General features: G+C 37.4%; 1 protein-coding gene across 4 annotated transcripts in view; it reads right to left on the bottom strand.

The window, feature by feature from the left end:
• ATL2 (atlastin GTPase 2) overlaps nt 1-23,830 on the bottom strand; it is a 59,836-nt gene that overhangs the window by 19,396 nt on the left and 16,610 nt on the right. For all 4 annotated transcript variants that reach the window (XM_045447104.1, XM_045447106.1, XM_045447103.1 and 1 more), the window contains exon 2: nt 15,011-15,255. In XM_045447104.1, the coding sequence (XP_045303060.1) occupies nt 15,011-15,255 (245 nt within the window). The remainder of the gene's footprint in view (nt 1-15,010; nt 15,256-23,830) is intronic.

The raw sequence follows: 23,830 nt of genomic DNA, 5'->3' as shown, positions 1-23,830 counted from the left end.
ACAGATATCAAGACCTCTATACTTTAGCATACTTAAAGCCCACACAACCTTTACTCAAAGTACCCCATAGGAAAAATTCCTTTGTTTCAGAAATACTTCTGATAAGCTTAGATACATAGTTCAAAAGAAAAAACAAAACAATTACTCAAATTAGGAGTAAAGATGTTTAAGGTAGGCCCAACGAGGGATGTAGAAATTTATGAAAAACAGATAAGGCTGGGGAAAAAAAGTTGTCCAGGCCACCACCTAATGTGAAGATCAGCCTTAAACTTCCAACCATCTGTAATTATTCCACAAAACTCCCATCCCTAGTAAGTTACCAACTTTATCAATCACAAAATTCTCTTCTTCACCTTTCAGAACCTTCAACATAAGGCCCTCATCTCTCTGTTGGTGACAAGGCTGCCTCATAGCACAACTCCATTCACACTATATACTAAGCACCTGTGCTTCAGAAGGGACCCTTCACAGGGATTAGAAGATTAATGGTACCCCCTAAACAAGCCCAGTGGGGGCTGTGCCCCTGGACTATATTTTGGATGCTCCAAATAGATTTTCTTACACCTCCACCATGCTGTACTCTCCAACCCATTCTTCCGTAGTCATTTAATTTTCCCAACAAGCGATGGAATCATGCTACTGTCCTAAAAAAAAAAAAGCCATCTGTAGTTCTTCATTTACCTATAGAACTATCTGGAGATCTGTTGAACATAACCAACCTTTACTTTTCCTATCTCTGCTCCCAATATTTCCGATAGTCCCCTTAACACACACACATAATTCCTGTTGCTACCATACCAAAAAGGTCACTATTCCCAAATATTTAAGTTGTTTAGTATAGCTCTATCTTTTCTACCTGTTCTCTGCTTGAACTGAGCCAGCAATTCAAGAAACTCCCAACTTTTCTGAACTCTTAAAGAATATTATAACTACAGATGGTTATCTTTACACAGCTTTACACTGCACTTCTTGTGTGAGTCTTAAGAGCACAGGCTATAAATTCCACCTGTTTACCAAACTGCTCCTACCAAAGTATCTCAGCCCATTTTTGGCTCTCACATGTGGATTCTCATTCTGCTAACAATGTTGAAGTGGCACTAAGCAAACTGATTATTTTTAAAAGGTCCAACCTACGTAAATAACTTAAAAGAATCTACCCTGTTAGAGACATCTGTTTTCATTCTACATTTTACTTATATTCTCATATAGGAGATAGAGAAATAAGATAAATAAGTTCCATGAAGAAGGAAGTTTTGTCTGTTTTTTTTCCTCAAAACATAGAACCACATTCCCATGACAATTACTGGCTTGTAGCAGGCACTCAAAATATTTGTTCAAGGGGTGCCTGGGTAGCTCAGTTGGATGAGTGTCTGACTTTGGCTCAGATCACGATCTTGTGGTTGGTGGTTCAAACCCCGCACTGGGCTCAATACTGTCAATGTGGAGCCTGCTTCAGATCCTCTGTCCCCCACTCTGCCCCTCCCCTGCTTGTGTGCACACACACGCTCTCTCTCAAAAATAAATAAAATGTTAAAAAAAATTTTTTTAGGGGCACCTGGGTGGCTCAGTCAGTAAAGCGCCCGACTTCAGCTCAGGTCATGATTTCACTCACGGTTCATGAGTTCGGGCCCCTCACTGGGCTCTATGCTGACAGCTCAGAGCCTGGAAACTGCTTCAGATTCTGTGTCTCCCTCTCTCTCTGTCTCACCCCTGCTCATGCACTGCACTTGCTCTCTCAAAAAGAAACATTATTCAATAAATGAATACATAAGAAATTTTAGTTATTAAGCTTCAATGTGTTCCTTTTTGAGCATAAGTAAGAAATATGGAAGAAATATCCCTCTTACTATTCTTCAAAATAATTACACAGACAAGACAGTAAAAATAAACTTTCAGAAGTAGAGATGATTAAAATCATAGGCTAACACGGTTGTTAATCTGACCCTCTCTAAAACGTTAAAAAGAATTGGTGTCTCAGGGGTGCCTGGGTGGCTCAGTCAGTTAAGCATCCAACTCTTGATTTCAGCTCAGGTCATGATCTCACGGTTGGTGAGTTCAAGCCCCCCCCCGATGGGCTCTACACTGTCGGCACAGAGCCTGCTTGGGATTCCCTGCCTCTCTCTCTCCCTTTCTTTCTGCCCCTTACCACTCATGTGTGCTCACTCTCTCTCAAACCTAAACTTAAAAAACAAAAAACAAAAAAAACAAAAAAAATTGGTGTCTCAAAAAAAAATTAGTGTCTCATAAAAAAAAAAAAATCTATTATCATCTTTTCTTAGTTTACCCTATAACTAAACTGATCTGATCAGTCAATAAAAGGATGAAAGAAAAGGCAAATCAGAGAGCCTAGCTAATACCAACTAATAAGTTTTGCTATTTTTAAACCCGAAGTTAAGAAGTCTATCTCTGTATCATACTAAATACTGATAACTTACATAAAATGTGTTCATACATTCACTCAACAAATATTCATTGAACACCCTACCATGTGCCAGCTACTGTTCTAGGTTCTAGGGATACAGCAGTGCATGAGAACAAACATTCCTGCCCTCCAGGAGCATTCTAGTTAATTCTAGAAGCAGCCTCACTGATACTATTTGTCGTAAATTACTAAAAACAAATCTAAGAACTTGAAAAATAGTAATCTGATACCATTTAGTACTGTGGAGGCAAAAAAAAAAAAAAAAAGCCTTAAAACTCAAAATTCCAAAAATAATCAGTCCTCCAGTAAAATTAAAAGGGAAGATCTTTTAGAATAAACCTCAATGGTAAAAAGTAATCTGAAAACACCCGAACTTGAAATACCACGAATAAACATAAGCCCTTGCCAAAAAGACTTACCAATGTAATTATCAACATAAGAACCCCTACCTACTCTAAATAGTAAGACACAAATTCTTACTTCACCATAGGTAAGATAACATTCCTTGGTAACAAAGTGAAACAACAGCTAGGTAAACTTTATCCAAAGGATAAAAAAATGCTGATTGGAAGGGGTATGTGCCCCGCCCCCATGATTACAGCAGGGCTATCGACAATAGCCAAATTATGGAAAGAGACCAAATGTCCATCGACTGATGAATGGATAAAGAAGATGTGATATGATATTCAATGGCGAATATTACTCGGTGATCAAAAAGAATGAAGGGGAGCCTGGGTAGCTCAGTCAGTTGAGCATCTGTCTTCAGCTCAGGTCATGATCTTGCAGTTCGTGGGTTCGAGCCCCACATTAGGCTCTGTGCTGATAGTTCAGAGTCTGGAGGCTGCTTCAGATTCTGTGTGTGTCTCTGTCTCTCTCTCTCTCTCTCTCTCTGCCCCTCCCCCTCTCGTGCTCGGTCTCTGTCTCTCAGAAATAAATACATGTTAAAAAACATTTTTTTTAAAGAATGCAATCTTCCATTTGCAACAACACGGATGGAACTAGCGTGTATTATGCTAAGCGAAACAAGTCAGTCAGAGAAAGACAAGTATATGATTTCACTCATATGTGGAATTTAAGAAACAAAACAGATGAATATAGGGGAAGGGAAGCATAAATAAGATAAAAACAGAGAAGGAGGCAAACCATATGAGACTCTTAAATACAGGGAACAAACTGAACGTTGCCGGAGAGGTGTTGGGTGGAGGGATGGGTTAAATGTGGGATGGGCATTAAGGAGGGCACTTGTTGAGATAAGCACTGGGTGTTGTATGTAAGTGATGAATCACTAAATCCTACTCCAGAAACCATTACTATACTACATGTTAACTAACTTGGATTTAAATTTTAAAAAAAGAAAATCTTAGTCTTATAAATCTACCTCATTTAGGAGGTAGGTTATTAATAACACCCAAATGAGTGGATAGAAAAATATACACATTCTGACCACCAAGCATCATTTAGTGTTTTCACTTAAAATATGTAAGAATACTCAAGTTCTAGAACAAATTAAGAAGCATTAAAGTTTTAAAACAGTTTAAAACTGTCTCACATCTTACCTACCCCCATGTTCAATTCCTCCCTTTAGGGCTACACAAATAGATAACATTATGACTGACCCAAGTCACAAGCTCAGACAAAGGACAAGTCTATTAACCTAGGTACGCACTAAAGAATTTTAAAAACTTAGTTAAAAGATGTCCTTAACTTTGAAGACATTATGCTAAGTAAAATAAGCGAGCTGCAAAATAACAAATACCTTATGATTCTACTCATATGCAGTACCTCGAGTAGTTAAACTCATGGAGACAGAAGAAAATGGTCCATGGACGGGGAGGGGAAAAATGGGAGTTTCATGGGTATAGACATTCAGTTTGGGAAGGTAAAAAAGTTCTGGGACATTAAAAGAAAGGAAAACTACAGATCCATATATCCCATGAACACATATGTAAAAATATTCAACAAAACATTAGCTAGTTAAATCTAACAACATTTATTAAAAAATTATCACCACAGCTAAATGGGACTTATTCCACGGGATGCAAGATGGACTCTATATTTAAAACATTAACAATATAATCAATCATATCAAGAAGCTAAGAAAAATCACATGTTCATCAATAGATACATAAGAAGCATTTGACAAAATTCAACATCCGTTCATGATAAAAAAAAAACAAGAAACAGAAGCAAACAAACAAAAAACCTCCCAACAGACTGAATACAGGAACTTCAAAAACTCCTACAGCTGAAGTCATACATAATGGTGAGAACCTCACTGCTTCCTCCCTAAAGATTAAGAAAAGAGTAAGGATGTCTTACCACTTGTACTCAACATTGTATTGGAGGTTCTAACCAGGACAGTTAGCCAGAGGCACTTCAAAGAGAGAGTAGAGGTACTTAGATTGGAAAGGAAAAACTAAAACTGTATTTACAGGTGACATGATCTAGTATACAGAAAACTCTAAAGAACACACTAAAAAACTATCAGAACTAATGCAGGAATTGAGCAAAGTTGCAGGATACAAGATCAACATAAAAGAAATCAACTGTATTTCTATAAGCTTGCAATGAATGATCTTGAAAATGAAATTAAGAAAACAATTCCAAATGTAAAAGCATCAAAAAAGGAATAAATTTAACAAAAGAAGTAACACATACTCTGCAAACTATAAAGATCTAAATAAAGGGAGAAACATCCCATGTTCATGAACTGGAACACTTAAGATGGCAATACTCCTCAAGTTGATCTTTCATGTTCAACCCAATCACCAACAGAATCCCAGCTAACCTCCCATAGAAACTGACAGGCTAAATCTAAAATTCATACGGAATTGCAAGGGACCGAGAATAGACAAACTTACTACAAACTTACTACAGAGCAACAGTAATCAAGACAGTATGGTACTGGCATAAGAACAGACCTACATAGACCAATGAAATAAAACTGAGAGTCCAAAAATAAAATTGAGAGTCCAGAAATTAGTTTGATCAACTAATTTTCAACAAAAGTGCCAAGACCATTCAATGGAGAAAGAATAATCTTTCCAACAAATGCTGGGCCAACTGGATAAGCAGATATAAGAGAACTGAAGCTAGACCCTTATCTCATTTCATTAACATGCATTATTATATACTAATGTATTATAATTAGTGAAATATTATATATTAGTATATATTCATATAATTATAGCATTGTAAGCCAAATGGTGGAAAACCCAAATATCCATTAACTGATAAAATGTGGTATATCTATACAACAGATTATTGGGTCTTGAAAAGGAATGAAACATGATAATGCTACAACACAAACCTTTAGAAGTGCTAAGTGAAAGAAGCCAATCACCAAAAGACCACATATTATATTTCATTTATATGTATGCACAGAATAGGCAAATCTATAAAAACAAAAAACAGACTGGTGGTTCCTTAAGACCAGAGGTTTGGGGATGGTGGAAGGGGAAGTGACAGCTAAAGGGTACAGGTTTCATTTTTTTCACTGTGAAGGCAAAAAGGTGTTCTAAAATCGATTGTGGCGATGGTTGCACAACTCTGGGAATATACTAAAAACTCATGAAACTGTGTGGTTTAAGTGCATAGATTATACGGTATGTCAATTATATCTCAATAAAGCTGTTAAAAGAAAAACAAAAAATCAAATATATTTAGTACACAAGCTTAACAAAGACTCCCAGTCATACAAAATCCACCCAATAATACTACAAAAGTCTAGGAGGAAAAGGAAGGTCCATTGGAGGTTCTGCTATATATCCATCTATAGTGCAATATGTCATAAACGCTATGGCTTAAATATGCTTTTTTTTTTTTTTAAGATTTTTTAAGTGATCTCTATACCCAATGCAGGACTTGAACTTACAACCCCAAGATCAAAAGTAGCATGCTCTACCAACTTAGCCAGCCAGGCACTCCTAAACTTGCTTTCTTTTTTTTTTTAAGTTTATTTGAGAGAGAGAGAGAGAGAGAAAGCATAAGTGGGGGAAGGGGAGCGAGAGCGAATCCCAAGCAGGCTCTCTGCACTGTCAGTGGAGAGCCTGGTGCAGGGCTTGAACTCACAAAACAGGAGATTGTGACCTGAGCCAAAGTCACACACTCAACTGAGCCACCCAGGCACCCCTAAACTTGCTTCTTCATGAAAGGATTATAGTGAACATTATCCAAAGTATCTACAGAAAATGCATCCTATTAGTTCTTTTTTAATTTTTTTTTTTTTTAACGTTTATTTATTTTTGGGACAGAGAGAGACAGAGCATGAACGGGGGAGGGGCAGAGAGAGAGGGAGACACAGAATCGGAAACAGGCTCCAGGCTCTGAGCCATCAGCCCAGAGCCCGACGCGGGGCTCGAACTTGCGGACCGCGAGATCGTGACCTGGCTGAAGTCGGACGCCTAACCGACTGCGCCACCCAGGCGCCCCAGTTCTTTTTTAAAAAATGTTTCAAATAGTGAGAACAAAACATTCTTGAAGTAAAACTCATGAGTTAAGTAGTGAAACTGTCTGGGAGAATAAGGGAGGGAGGCAGGGGGTTAATGACTTTAAGAAAGTATTTCTTGGGGCACCTGGGTGGCTCAGTCAGTTAAGCATCCGACTCTTGGATTTTGGCTCAGGTCACAGTCTCCCGGTTGTGAGACTGAGTCCCATGTTAGGCTCTGCTCTGGGCATGGAACCTGTCTGGGATCCTCTCTCTCTCACCCGCTGCCCGGCCCTGGCTTGTACATGCTCGTTCTCTCTCTCTCTCTCTCTCTCTCTCAAATAAATAAATAAATAGATAGATAGATAGATAAATAAATAAAATAACGTATTTCTTCACCAGAGACCGTTAATATAAAAGAAATTTAAATTATACAAGACTGTTTAACTCCCTGAATGTCTTAAAACTGTGTTTGAGTAATCAGTGTTTATGTTAACCATCTATTACTTATGATATCTTTTAATAGATGACCTAAATAGAATCAAGTACTTTAGAAATAGTAAATTTTAACTTAAAAGGAACAAAGACTTCAGAATGGAAAAAGGTCTGTTAGAACAAATAATTTATGTTCTCTCAAGTCCCCATATGTGATGCCATAGTATCATATTTTTGATGAAAATACAAAACAGGCAGTACATACATTTGGGGCTTAAAGCTGGAGAGCTGTTTGAAAGACTACAAATGACACATTTTCAGGGAATAGATTCAGGAATGCACCCGAGAAAGCCTCTCCTAAGACAGTGCTATAAGGACTTTGAACAATATATTGTTAGACTCCTCTGCTTCTGCTTCCTCCAGCTTTGGTAACACTTGTTGAAGTTTTTCTAACTGAAATTACTCACACTAATTTTAAACCTGCACGTGAAAGAACAGATTAGTTTCAACGCAGAAATCAAAATCTAGGAGGAAAAGAAAGCCAGTGAGCTAATGGAAAAAAGGTAGTCCACAGTCCACATAACTTCTATACTCACTCCTTAGCTTACATTCAGGGATAAAAATAAGGGAACCAATTTTTATTTTCCTTACTGACTTAAAATTCTGATCAAATTTGGCTGGCTTCTCGCATAGGCAAAAATAGTAATAATATAACACTTAAAATTTCCATAGCTTGTTACATAAGTTACATACATTGCTTCACATATAATGAGTGAAATTCACAAATGTGAATGCAGTTGAAGTAATAATTAAATGAATAAGCTACGTTTCTACAGTAAATATGGTAACAGTTTTATAAGCATGACCGTGTATAGAGTACAATGATGACCTAAAATTAACACAACGCATACCTATCAGAATCGCTAAAGTTAAAAAGACTGACAATACTGTTCATAAGATGTATAACAAATTTAAGTCTCTTACATTGCTCAAGGAAGTGCAAATTGGTAAAACCACTTTGGAAAAAAATTGTGGCAGTCCCTAGTACAGTGAAACGGGCTTTATGAACCTAGCATTTCTACTCCTGGTTATATACCCAACAGAAATAAGTGATTATGTCACCAAGACTTGCACACAAATATTCATGGTAGGTTTATTCATAATGGACAAAAATTACAAACAACCCATATGTCTTTCAAAAGAAGGAGTAAATAAATCGGTATCTTCACCCAATAACCTACCACTCAGCACTAACAAACAACAATTACTGGATCATGCAATAACATGGATAAATCTCTTAGATTCAATGTTGAGTCAATGAAATCACACACAGGAGCGCACACTTTATGATTACATTTATGTAAAGCTCAAGGGTAGACCAAACTAATCTATAGTGATGTAGATCAGGATGGTGGTGGACTCTGAGTATTGGAGATAGTAATATTCGGCAGGGGAAATGAGAGAGCCTTCTAGAGTGCTGGTAGTATTCTCCTTCTTGATCTGAGTGGCAGTGGTTACAAAAAGTATAGGTACACAAAAATTTACTGGCTATCCTAAGATTTATGCACTTTATTATTATATGCAAGTTATACCACACAAAAAAAAACAAAAGAATAAAATGACCCTAGGCAGAACCTTTTAAAAATACTGTTCATCCTCTAAATACATTTCTTTCTTAAAAAAGGAACATGAAACAAACCAAGTTTTCCTTCATGCATTCACACATTTCTCACAAGCCCCACATCTCAGACAATGTTAGCCTTAGGAAAAAAAAAGGGTGAAATCAAGTTCAATATCCCATATGGCCAATTTGGAGATATTTGTGCTTTTGGCAAATTATATGTAGCAGCACATATGATCTTTGAAAACTGTTCTTACTCCTGATCTCTGGAAGCAGTTCTGGGAGCAACTCTTTAAATAATAATAATAATAATAATAATAATAATAATAATAATAATATCATCTACAATTTCTCTTAAAATGTCTTTAGCAATTACGTTATAAATGGGGTCAAAACTCTTTACTCATTAAGCATATAGATACCAGTGGGCAGCAAAAAAGTTACCAAGCATGCACTCCTCTCGGGCTATCTCAACTTCTGAAGTAAACAGTGAAAAGTAAACACTAACAACAACAAAAAAAAAACAGTTTAGTGTAGGTAAAGGATCAAACATCATTTTACATAGTAGTTTTAAGAATAAAGGCTTTAGAATCAAATTGCCTGGTTTATATCTCAGCCTCGCCACCTCCTTTGAACCTCATTTCCTCAAATATCAAGCTGAAATACTAACACTACTGCATAGGGTGAATGTGACTACTGAGGGAAATAATACCTATTTAATGTTAAGTAATCAGAATACCTAGAATTCGGTAAAGATTCAAAAACTATTATCTTAAAAGATAATCTGGGGACACCTGATTCCTGATTTCTGCTTAGGTCATGATCTCAAAATTCGTGAGATAAGTCCCACATCAGGCTCTGCACTAACTGCAAGGAGCCTGTTTGGGATTCTCTCTCTCCATCTATCTTTGCCCCTCCCCCACTTTATCAAATATAAATAAATAAGCTAAAAAAAAAAAAAAAAAGATAATCTGCACTTCCTCATGGAATAATACATCATCTTGGAAGTGCTCTTACCCAAAAGTCAAACCTGAGTCTGATCAAGTCCTTAGATTTAAATAACAATTTACAGCAAATTCAAAGGACAAAGGAACATGTAAAAATTACACTAATGGGATAAAATCAGCAAATCCAGACTGGGAAACTCTGTAAGACCAACAGTCAGTTTCTTCAACAAATAAACTGCTAAGAAAAATAGATGGAGGGAAACCTAAAAAAAAAAATTAGAAACACTTTAAAGACAACCAATCACAATGTGGACCTCATTTAGTTGGCTCTTGACTCTAAGCAAACTGTTAAAAATGAAAAAATTAAAATATCTGAGTCAACTGGAAAATTGATCCCATATATTAACCTTATATATACCTAACTTAAGGAATTATTTATCTTTATGTACGATATTACTGTAAGGTCCAAAAAACCCGTCATACTGAAATATTTACAAATGAGATGATATATCTGGACATATTCACAACAATATAAAAGGTATAGAATGAGTTGGCATATAGATGAAATGAGATTGAGAGTTGATAACTGTAAATACATGAGCATTCATTATACTGTTATCTACTTTTACATGTGTTAAAAATTCTTCATAATAAAGTTATTTAAAAAAGAGAGAGAATGATATAAAAGTACAAGTAACTCTGTACACAATTCAGACTTTCTTTATCTAGCGCGCCTGGGTGGCTCAGTCAGCGAAGTGTCTGACTTCAGCTCAGGTCATGATCTCACGGTTCGTGAGTTCGAGCCCCGCGTCCAGCTCTGTGCTGACAGCTCAGAGCCTGAAGCCTGCTTCAGATTGTGTCTCCCTCTCTCTCTGTCCCTCTCCTGCTTACACTGTGTGTCTCTCTCTCTCTCAAAAATAAATAAATGTTAAAAAAAAAAAAAAAAAAAGACTATCTAGAAGAGATCAGTTAACAGCTCTCACCAATGCTTAGTGTTCAATATACCAAGTATTAACGTTTATATAATTTAATTCTACCAAATTCAGTTTTGACCTTCCTGAACCAACTCCTAAAACTGAAATTCCTTTACATGATAATTTGATCAGCATTTTTCTAATAATTCCTATTATCTACTTTGGAAGCTTGGGATTCACAAAAATCAGCTCACTAAAACTTATGAGATGAAAGCAAATATCCACTGACAGTTAAATGAATAAATAAAATGTGGTATAATCACATAGTGGACACCAAAGCAACAAAAATAATGATCACTCCATGCGAAAAATGGGCACATTTCATAGATAGTTTAAAGAAATAAACCAAACACAAATTCTTATGACATGATTTCATTCATGTGAAGTTCAAAAACCAGTCTGGGGTACACAAGAGTTCAGAATAGGGGTTACCGTTTGGGGTTAGATATTAACCGGGAGGGACATAACCAGGTGGGGGGGACAGTTCTAGATCTCCATCTGGGTGGTGGTAATAGGGGTGTATACATATGTAAAATTTCAGCAAGCTATACACTTGAGATTTGAGTACTTTCCTATATATAAATTATGCTTCAGGGGGAAAAAAAGGGAAATTCAAAAGAAGAAATATAAACTACATCCCCAACAACCAAATCAGCATTAGAAAGGGAAAGACACAGAATACTTGAGAGTCTATATATCTATTTCACAGGGAAAAGTCTCCCTCCCTCCCAATTCTGTCTCTCATCACAGATTTTCATCTCTTCTTATGTAACTGCCTACTTTTACACATGAAATAGGATTTTTTTTAAATATGGACATAATAGATCTAACAGTTTGCATGTAAACTTTAAAAAAAATTTTTAATGTTTATTTATTTTTAAGAGAGAGAGAGAGAGCAAGCAAAGTAGGAGCAGAGAGAGGGAGACACAGAATCTGAAATAGGCTCCAGGCTCTGAGCTGTCAGCACAGAGCCCGATGAGGGGCTTATATTCACGAACCCTGAGATCATGACCTGAGCCCAAGTTAGATGCTTAACTGACTGACCCACCCAGGCGCCCCTGCACATAAATTTTTATAATTATTTCATCTATAGCTTTTTAAGTATGACTTTTACAAGTAATAAATATTCTGCTTAGAAATTGTTAGGTTCACTAACAACTTGAATTTTTGTGGTATTTCTCATATACGGCATTCATAGTAAATGTCCTAAGTGATATCTTTGGAAGTTCAAAAGGTCTTCTACATTATGAATCCAGTAAATCAGCAATTTTAGTCACCTTCTGTTATATTTCATGGTTAGAGTCTAACTATAGAATTGATTAACTCCAACATACATAAGAGAATTTTATTCTAGAAAAAGGTTTAGTTCACCTCTTAAGTTTACAAAAGACTAATTTCTTTCCTCCTATACTTTAAAAACAACCTATTTTCAAACTGTAAGTAGCAATTCAAAAAAAGAAAACTGTGTAGAAAGCTGTTTCCTTCACAAGAGAATGAGAACTAAAAGTCAGAATTTTCCCCTATAATTTAGAAATGTTTGGTAAATGTTTGGGTGGCTCAGTCAGCTAAGCATCTGGCTCTTGATTTCAGCTCAGGTCATGATCTCACAGTTTGTGGGTTGGAGCCCCACTCTGCTCTCTGCGCTAGCAGCTTGGAACCTGCTTTGGATTCTCTCTCTTTCTCTCTGCCCCTCTCCTGCTCCTGCTGTCTCTCAAAAAAATTAAAATAAAAAAAAAAAGATTTGGTAAAAATCTCAGAATAGTCTTAGCTTTAAGAACTACTGAAGTTTTTGTTTGTATCCAACAGAAAAGAGCTCATGTTCATGTGCTCTTGTGTTATGATTACTAACTACTTAAAATGAAAACAGTCATCTATTTCTAAATCATATGTAAAAAATTTATATTTAGCTCCTTTAGTGAACTACACCCTTACCCAGGTCAATAAAAAGGACATATGAAGTCAATATAAGCCATGTTCATCTCCTACCTCCCTCAGCATCCCACCTTTGCAGGCAGATAGGTTAATGAAATAAATTCAAAACTATCTCCTTCTTTAATTTCATTCTCTTAGGAAAAGCATGACCCACCACCAAATCAGTGTAAGCTGAGGCATGTTATCCCAAAACTCAACAATGTTTAATGCCATTTTCAATTAACAGAATAAATTATTTATAGCATAAATTCTCTATGGAAAGCATATCAATGAAAATTAATAAAGATGTTTCAGCCTAGAAGCCACTAACCAGGTGTGTAACCTCACTCAGGCCCTCATAACCTTCCCGTGGCTTCAGCGTCTTCCCCAGGAAAAGAACTGCAAACACATGACACATGTATGGACTGCTACTCTCCTCTGAACAACCACTACTAATTGATCAGAGATGGATTCAGAAATGGCACCTGAGGTGAAACTTATCTGTCATTGCTAGGCAAATGATCTAAGCTTCTTTCCCCTTTGAACATTCTGTCTGTGACCTACTTGGAATCAAATACATTTGCAGGAACAGCTCAGACACACATAAATATGATATATACAAGCTTACTTAAGGAGTCAGAACCTCAAATATCATCTTTAAAGGCACAGTCTTTAAAAAAAAATATGCCACTATTCATTTCTCTATTTCAGATGTAAAACTGTGGGAAATAATCAAGTCTAAATGGATGAAATACTGTATCTTTCTCAATTTGCTAAACATTTAAAATAGTGTCATTCAATATGAATTACATTCCTGATACTCAGGCATTCCTGATGATGCCTAAAGAGATCCCTACAAAAAGAATTTACTGAAAAGCTTCCTGGAAAATCAACTGTTACTTACCTTAAGGCAGATGCATACACACCCAGTTTCAGATTAATATAGAACTCATAAAGGTGAGCACCCTGACAAGAGCTTAGATAATTACATAACTCTGTCAAAGTGTTATTTCTAGCATCTTCACGTGGCTTCTGAATGTCAAATGCCATGTAAGGAAAGCCCTTTCTTCTAAATGCTCCACTCCAAATTTCCAATTCCTTCTTCTTCGTCCCTATCAAATTCCCATTCCCTCAGCCCAACTTTCAATGTTAGAAAAACACTGATTTAAGTAAAATTATTTTTTGCTTTTTTTCAGAAGAAAAATTCCAAAGTAAGGAAGGGGGAGGGAAATAACAATTGCCTGGTACCATCAAAAAGTATTTGGAATCAAATATAAATTTGACTTATATTTATTAAAAATAAATCAAGTATAAATTTATGGACAGAGGGAGATTCAATGATCAAAACAGAAAGTAAGTGTTTACAGCAGGCTAGTAGTTAATGTTAGGTGAGGGAGACATGGTAACCAAGAGAAGACCCATTCCTGACAGAAGTTAAACTAGCCAGGAAAAATAAGTAAGTAAAGCAGTTTCAATGAAACAAATGACTAGTGCCATGAGAGTTGGGAGAAGGACATAATTATAGTCTTAAAAATCAGAGAAGGCCTCGGGGCACCTGGCTGGCTCAGTCCTAGAGCATGCAACTCTTGATCTCAGGGTCATGAATTCAAGGCCCACACTGGGCGTGGCCCTACTTAAAAAAAAAAAAAAAATCAGGGAAGGCCTCCTATGAAAAGATCAGCCAAGGATATAGCAACATTTGAGAAATAACATGACACAGCTGAGGAATTGCAAAAACTACAGTATACCTGACACAGAGAAGCAAGATATGAAACTCAGAGATTATCGAAGACCAGGGAAGCCACACTAAGGAACCGGACTTTATCTCAAAACGTAATAGTCACCGAAGCTGACTTATTTGAAAGGGCATAGGTGTACTTCTACAAAAGTCTCTATCAGCCTACTTCACCCATTACTGTAAAGGTGATCAAAAAAAGGGGAGGCATGAAGAAATAACCAAAAGCGAGAGAACAGCGTATCAGAGGCTTTAAAATATACTCAGACACCTTGGGTTAGAGCTACAATGCCTGTAACATAGATGCTCAGTCATATGCATCCATATGGACTGCACGCAAAATGGAATTATGGAGATGAGGAAGAATCAAGAACTCAAACGAATTTAGATTACTGTCTTAACTGAGAAGTCTTAGCAAGAACTGGATTTTTGTAAAATGAAAGACACAGCTCTTACTGTTTTTTGTCTATTATTTTTAAACAGGGTTGGTTGGCTGTTTTTTGTTTTTAACTGGGTTCAATTTAAAAGACACTATTCACCTTGTTATACATATATCTAAGCATGAAGTCCAGTAGAAATGATTTCCCTTTACGAAAAGCTCCTGCCACGGATACCACTACTATGTTAAGATCTCGTATGTGTTCCTGTAGCAATATCTGCTCCAAAGCTTCTTCATCGAGCTCAAAGTTATGGTCATCTTCATGAGCAAGAACAATCTGTACTGGACATGGTTTCTTCATAACCTCATCAGAGTTTACTAGGTCATCATCTTCATGATTCTCACCTAAAATTAAAAAAAAGAGAAAAAGGTTACTTGAATTCCTGCATTACAAACTTCTCCTAAAGGATCACAACTAAAGCAAAATTTCAAGTAACTTCCCCTTTGTTACAGATCATCTGCAAAAAGTGATATTCAAGTACATATTGGATTTCTCACTCCCTCTATAGTAGGACCAAGAATATTGCTAAGATTTCCCACTATACACACAGATAAGCACAATACTAAGTATAGCCTCTACTATTAAGTCTAAACAGCTAATTGTGAACAGTAGCTGTTTCTTGAGCACTGCATTATTCCACAAACAATTTCTGCTACTGTATGCACACTGAAACCGGATCTATGCGAGGGGAGGTTGGGGGGGGGGGTCAATTTTACCTAATAATTCAAATTCCAATTTTCCTGGTAGGCATTTCCTGGATATTATTCCAAGTTACAAAGATTAAAACATATGAATTATAAACATTTTTCACTATGAAACTTAAATGGCTACGCTAGGGTCCTAAGAAGTTTCTAAAACCGACACTAATGGTAAAGCTAATGAGTCCCTAATTTAGTAAGAGTAACCTAATAGTACAGCTTCCTTTATTAAAGCAAAGCACAGGATTGATGTTCTGTTGGAAAACACAAAATGAATGGTCAGTGAGGTACAGAGTTATATCCTATAGTTTCATCTGCCTCTGGGCTGTTACAGACCACAACCACCATTTCAAATTACCTAACTCCCCAAAACAGGTGTATCAACTCTTCCCTTGTTCACCCAGCACACCAAAACAAGGTAATCTTTGCAGAACTTTACTGAATAGTAATGAAGAAATAACAATAAAACACACAACAGCAGGAGATGCACAGAGCGTGCCTGGGATTCTCTCCCTACCTCCCTTCCCCTAAACCTCTCCTGAGCACACACATGGTCGTTTGTTCTCTCTCTCAAAATAAATAAACACTTAAAAAAAGATATGCAACAGCAGAGACAAGTTTCTAAAGTTTAGGTTTCTGTCCTTTTAATAAAACAAAACAAACAAAAACACCTAATAGCTAATTTCAGAGACTTCTTTCCATTGTCAGGCTTTCTTCCCTATCAATTGCTTGATCCCATGTAGCCAAATCACTGGTAGGGACCTTATCCTCCCCCACCCCAACATTTTTAAGAGACTCTCCCCTTGAGTCTGTCTACTAAATGACCCTTTGCAATCTAAGGAGACATACAGTATCTACTGTGTTCAGTGCAATGACAGTCCCTTCTCTCCCAGGAGACAGCCAGTCCACTGAGGAGTGGCATATTAGTAGCCAACACGGCAAGAATACCTTATCCAACTAACCACTATTCTTAAAGATTATATATCTACATTCATAGCTCTTTTTTTCCCCTAGAAAGAAATATCTAGCTTGTTTGATTTGCAAAAACTATGAGAGCCTTTTCTTCCATCACAAGGCACCTTTAACTGAACATAGCAAAAGCAGCAACACTATTTCAAAATGTGCTACAAACAGTGACAATATTAAGAGCAAGCAATTTCAAAGGAGAATCATTGGAAGTAAAAGCAATCAATATTTAATTAAAGACGATATTATCACTTTCAGTTTCAATGGTATACAAATACAGAATGGTACCTAACTGGTCTCCCTTTTTGCTCCCTCCTTTAAACCAATCTAGGGGCGCCTGGGTGGCCCAGTCGGTTAAGCAGCCGACTTCGGCTCAGGTCATGATCTCGCGGTCCGTGAGTTCGAGCCCCGCGTCAGGCTCTGTGCTGACAGCTCAGAGCCTGGAGCCTGTTTCAGATTCTGTGTCTCCCTCTCTCTGACTCTCCCGTGTTCATGCTCTGTCTCTCCCTGTCTCAAAAATAAGTAAAACGTTAAAAAAAAAAAATTTAAACCAATCTAAATTGCACAGAGTAACAAAATAATATAGATAAATGTGACTGTTATTAAATTACTCTCCTTAAAATCACTGTTACAGAGCATTAACAACTAAAATCCTACACATACCTTATAAAATCCTGTACTCACTGCCAAATCTCTCCTGCCCCAAATACATTTGGTGCTACTCTTGCCTGTGTAAACTACAAATAGACAAGCTAGACTTTTTTCAGATTCTTATGCTACTAAAGCTCTTTCTAGACTCATATGTCACTGAGGATATTCCTTTGTCTGGAATATTCTTTTCCATGTTGTTGCCCTAATCAACTCATGCTTATTCCTTAAGCCTCCGTTTAAACGTCATTTCCTAAACGTCATTTCCTCAGGAATATCTTTCCTAAGGTTCTTAATCAAGTTTAGTCCTCCTATACTCCCCTAATCTGAATTTACCCATCATTTGAATATTTATGTAAATGCTTATTTATTATAGGTCTCCCCCTCTAGACTGCCAATCCTCTGTTTAAAACACTCAATTAGCTTCCCACTGTAACCAGAAAATATACAGAAAAAAACAAAACTCTGAAGGTCCTGACCATGACCTCCACAGTCCTATGTGATCTGGCCCTCGCAATCGGGACCTCTTTCTGTTCCTTGAACAGGTCAAACCTGTTTCCCACCTTAGAATCTTTGTCCTGTGTTCTCCCCTGTCTGGAATGTTCTGTCCCTAGAAACTCATATGGCTTTATCTTCCATCATCTAGGTCTCAGCTCAAATGTTCTCGTAAGTGTGGCCTTCCTTTACCATTCAGTCTATAGACCCTTCCACATCACTTTAACAAAACAGGTTTTGTGAGGTTTTTTTTCCACAGTCCTTTTCAATATCTAAAATAACCCTTTTTCATTTGTTTACATTTGTGCCTTATATCTCTCCCTCCATAGAAAGTATATACCACAAAAATAAGAATCTTAATCATCCTGTTGGCCACTCTATCTCCCAGCACCCTGAATAGTGCTTGGCACCTAGCAGGTGCTTAATAAATATTTCTTGAATGAAAGAAATTTACACATTTTACTCAGGAGTTTTATACCTACCTGCCCCTAGGTATTTTACAAGCAAATCTGACAATCACATAACTAGTTTGGGAAAATACTTCCAGCAACTCAAGAGTAGTATATTTATCACAAAATTACAGTTAGAAGTATGAAGTTCTACCAATACACTAATTAAAAAGAACCCAAAATGAGTAAGTGCTAAAATATCACAATGACCAAATTTGGAGATTGCTGATTTTGTTAAAACCAACAAACAGTCTTGTTCTTACTGTAAAGAAAGCATTAGTTTCTTAAAAATAAAACAAACAAGGGCCCTTGGGTGGCTCACTTGGTTAAGCATCCAACTCTTGATTTCAGCTCAGGTCATCTCATGATTCGTGAGATCAAGGCCCACACTGGGCTCTGCACTGACATCACAGAACCTGCTTGAGATTCTCATTCTGTCTGTCTCTCTGTCTCTCCCTCTCCCTCCCTCCCTCTCTCCCTCTCCTCTCTCTGACCCTTCCCCACTCATTGCATTCTGCTTCTCTGTCAAAATAAACATTAAAAAATAAAGAAAAACAAACCACTTGTTTTTAACAAGTTATTAACTTGAAATTTCACCTAGACTGGTTGACTACAGTTACCATGTAGCCAATTTTCTTTTATTAGCGTGGATAAAGATAGGTACCTCAGATATACAGGCAGCAGGTGTCTACGTTTTTGTCACCATTTCTACGCTACAGACTTCTAAAGTGAAGTGCAGCAAACATGTTTCAAAAGCATGATGGAGCACAACGACACGGTTCACTGAGTTTACTCCCCCACCATGATTTCTCTACCATTTTTGTACTAACTACAGACACAGTACTTCATTCATCAAACACTGATATAAGCAACTAAATATAAGAATTGTACATTTCATCAGACTACCTGTAAACATTAACATTCAGTGATTACCTACAACTGGAAATCTTTTTAAATTTAGCATTGCTCTAAGATTTTAAGTTGAAGTTAAATGCTAGGCAGAGAATAGTGATTTTATTTCCATTTTTCAATGCCAAAAAATGACTGAAGTAGACTTCGACCATCCAATAAATTTTCCTGATTCACTGTTTCAAGTCAGTTCTCCCCCACTCTACTGCCTAATGCATCTTTCAAGGTCAAAGCTGAAAGATACCTACAGCAGATCAACTGTTCCTCAGCTATTTCCCCATACTTAACACTAAGTATACTTAACCTATTTGCCACAAGGCCTACAAAAAGACACTTGTCTAAGTGAAAAAAAGATCAGTGGTTGCTAGGGGTTGGGGGGGAGCAGACACGACCAGGTGGAGCACAAGGATTTTGACGGCAGTTAAACTATTCTCCCTGATGCTACAGAGATAGATGCAAGGCATCATACATATGTCAAAACCCACAGAATATACAACCCCATAAATGAAGCCTAATGAAAACTGTGGACTTTGGGGAATAATAATGTGTCAGTGAAGATTCATCAGTTGTAACAAAGGTGCCACTCTGGTGTGGAGCAGGGCAGCTGTTGGTGTGTGGGGACACGGGGTACATGTGCACTCTGTATTTTCCACTCAATTTTGCTATGAATTGCTCTAAAAAAAGAAATCTATATAAAAAAAAGACATTTGTCTTTTTGATTGCTCTTTAAACACACTGATCTTAAATCTGCCAAATTCATACAGTCAGTATACATTCCAACAGCAAAATTTACACTTCAGAACTGACCTAGATCCGTCTGCAAACTTCAGGCATAATTACACACTAAGGCAATATAAAGATGCTAGAAATCTGCATTACAATAAAATGTTACTAACGTTACATTATTTCAGTCCAAAATTAAATTTGTAGAGAGAGAACCAAGTAAGGAGTAATTCACTTCTCAAAAGCAATGAAAGTATAGTTATTCAAAAGCAATGAAAGTATAAGTTATTCACATTCCAACTAAAAACTTGAAACAAATTCTTATGGAAAGTAGCCTGCATTCAGTCTACTCAGTCTATTTACAAAAATTAGCAGTTTGACAAAAGCAATGTTTTGGTGTCTGGCACCTGCCCTCAACATTTACACCCTATAACCATATGAAAACAGTATCTAAGTATTCAGAAGTTTATTCTAGCACGTATTTTTTAAAGCCTTAAAGAGTTCATACCACGGCAAACCTATTTGTAGGAATTTGTTGTAAGAAAATAAAGATGCGGGGCGCCTGGGTGGCTCAGTCGGTTAAGCGGCCGACTTCAGCTCAGGTCACGATCTCGCGGTCCGTGAGTTCGAGCCCCGCGTCGGGCTCTGGGCTGATGGCTCAGAGCCTGCAGCCTGCTTCCAATTCTGTGTCTCCCTCTCTCTCTGCCCCTCCCCCGTTCATGCTCTGTCTCTCTCTGTCTCAAAAATAAATAAAATGTTAAAAAAAAAAAAAAAGAAAAGAAAAGAAAGATGCTAGGGGTGTCTGGGTGGCTCAGTTAAGCGTCCAACTTTTTATTTAGGGTCAGGGCATGATCTCTCGGTTCGTGGGTTTGAGCCCCACATCAGGCTCTGTGCTGATAGCTCAGTGCCTGGAGCCTGCTTCGGATTCTGTGTCTTCTTCTCTCTCTGCTCCACCCCTGCTTGCACTCTGTCTCTCAAAAATGAATAAAGGTTAAAAAAAAAAAAAAAGAGTACAAAATGATACAACCACTTTGAAAAACTTTTTGGTAATACCGTATAGAAAGTTAAACATTTTTCCCCAAAAAAATCTCTATGCCCAATGTGGGGCTTGAACTCACGACCTCGAGATCAAGAGTCACGTGTTCCATTGACTGAGCCAGCCAGGAGCCCCAGTTAAATATATTTACCATACAACCATCAATCACACCCCTAGGTACTTAAAAGAGAAATTAAAACATTATGACAAAAAAACCTGAAAATGAATGTTCATAGTAGCTTTATTCATAATGACCATAAACTGGAAACAACCCAAATATCCATTTACCGGAGAATGCGTAAATTGTGTTAAATCCATACAATGGACTATTACTTAGAAAGGAAAAGAAATGGGGGTGCCTGGGTAGCTCAGTTAAGCGTCTGACTTTGACTCAGGTCATGGTCTCCCGGTTCATGGGTTCGAGCCCCGTGTTGGGTGCTGTCCTGGCAACTCAGAGCCTGGAGCCTGCTTCTGATTCTGTATCTCCCTCTCTCTCTGTCCCTCCCCTGCTCACGCTCTGTCTCTGTCTCTCAAAGGTGAATAAATGTTTAAAAAAAAAAAAAAAAGAAAAAAAAGGAAAAGAAATGAATTACTGAAATACACAATAACACTTATAAATCTAAAAAGCTATGTACTAAGTGAAGGGAGCCACACACAAAATGCCATACTGTCTGAGTCCACATACATGAAATTCTAGAAAAAGTAAAACTACAGTAACAGAAAGCAGATCACTAACTACCAAGAGCTGACGGTAGGGGAAGAGAAACTGACTACTGCTACAAACTGAATGTGGGTCCCCCAAATTCATATGTTGAAGCCCTAATCCCCAATGTGATGGTATCTGGACGTGGGGCCTGTTGAGGGGGGGTAATAAGATCCCGGGGGTTGAGCCCTCATGTACGGGATTAGTAAGAGACTTGAGAGAGAGAACCTCTTTCTCCACCTCTGAGGACACACAAGACAGCCATCTGCAAACCAGGAAAGAGGACTGAAACCAAATCTGCTGGCACCTTGATCTTGGGCTTCCCAGCCTTCATAACTGAAAAATAAATGTCTGCTTAAGCTGCCCAGTCTATGCTAATTTGTTATAGCATCCCAAGTTAAGACAACTATAATGGGGTACAAGGGAACATTTTCAGATGATGGAAATGTTTTATATCATGATTGTGGTGGCGGTGATGGTGGTTACAAAACTATGCATTCATCGAAACTCATCAAAAGGTACTCAAAACTCAGTGAATTTTATGTAAATAATTTCAGTATGGCAGATTTTGAAAAAAATCACATGCAGCCTATTCCCCTTAGCACTTTCATTTATTAAATGAGAGGATAAAGCAATACAACCAACTTATTAATCATTTTCCAGAACAAAAATATTCTAATTAGTATTGTCCCCATCAAGGAATACTGCCCATGAAGGTTATACTCCAATGTGATGAAAAATTAGAGCTGTCCAGGGGTGCCTGGGTGGCTCAGTCGGTTAAGCAGCCGACTTCCACTCAGGTCATGATCTCATGGTTTTTGAGCTTGAGCCCCAGGTCAGGCTCTGTGCCAACAGCTCAGAGCCTGGAGACTGCTTCGGATTCTGTGTCTCCCTTTCTCTCTGCCCCTGCCCCATTGGTTCTCTGTCTCTCCCTCTCTCTCAAAAATAATGTCAAAAAAATTTTTTAATAAAAAAAAAATTAGAGCTGTCCAATAATTCCGACATTGCTCAAATTCAATTTAAAATGTTTTCTCTTGACCTGAATTCAGGAGCCGGAAAATATAATTTTGAGTGTCTCCAATGGTGAAAAACGTACTCCTCTGTAAATGAATTCCTTTGAATTCACTACCTTATCATGCCAAAATATTTTGGTTAGAAAACAAAAAGGTATATGGGTATTGAGGAGGGCACCTTTTGGGATGAGCACTGGGTGTTGTATGGAAACCAATTTGACAACAAACTTCATATATTGAAAAAAAAATAAAATAAAATTCAAAATGAAAAAAAAAGAAAACAAAAAGGTATTAGGAAATTACTAATAGTTATTTTCTTAAAGAACTCAAGACAGTTGTTCATACTGGGGAGGAAGGAAGGGCTTTTTTTTTTTTTTTAATCCTACAAGTATTTTAAGCATCAACAGATTATACATATGCTTTCTAGAATACATGTCTAGAAGATACATGAGGACATTCAAGTTCTAGTACCTATGGCTAAAAATTAGCCTCACTACTTAACATTACATCTAATATATCACTCACAGGGGTTTTAGAGATTAGGCAGCCAAATTCACTCATTTTACAGGTAAGGAAAACACACGACTAGACTTCTGTTTGCAGGGAGAACTGGGCCAGGTCTTATTAGTGTTTTTCCTCTCCAGCAGGGCTTCTCAAACTTTAACATGCATATGAATCACTTGAGGATCTTGTTAAAATGCAAATTCTGATTCAGTAAATCTGGAGTGGAGCCTGAAACCGCATATTTCTAACTCCAAAGTGATACCAACACTGCTGGTCTCAGAACCTAATGAAGTACCAAGAATCACCGTATTTTACAGGCATTAATACATAAACTAATTTTATTTTGTGGTTTCTACCTATGTTAAAGTTTTCACAGAAGGAGAAAAATTTTCAAGCCAAACTATAATCCTGTATTCTTCCTGGGAGACTGCTATTATTATTCTGATGTAACTAACCTCCAGCCTAGCCACTGAGGGTTCTAGAAACAGCGAAATAAGGCAGTGAACGTAGATATCCCTACTTTAAAAATACAAGTGCAGAAAATGTTTTAATATGGTGACATGATATATAGCTGGGGTTGAAAATTATTGGTTTGGAGCCATCATCAGTCACCTGGGTGAGCTATTTATTTATTTATTAGAAATTTATTGTCAAATTGGTTTCCATACAACACCCAGTGCTCATCCCAAAAGGTGCCCTCCTCAATACCCATCACCCACCCCCCCTCCCTCCCACCCCCCTATCAGCCCTCAGTTTGTTCTCAGTTTTTAAGAGT

This window comes from Leopardus geoffroyi, chromosome A3, assembly GCF_018350155.1.
Source record: "Leopardus geoffroyi isolate Oge1 chromosome A3, O.geoffroyi_Oge1_pat1.0, whole genome shotgun sequence".
In the NCBI taxonomy this organism is placed as follows: domain Eukaryota; kingdom Metazoa; phylum Chordata; class Mammalia; order Carnivora; family Felidae; genus Leopardus; species Leopardus geoffroyi.
This window is presented reverse-complemented; position numbering and strand designations above follow the sequence as displayed.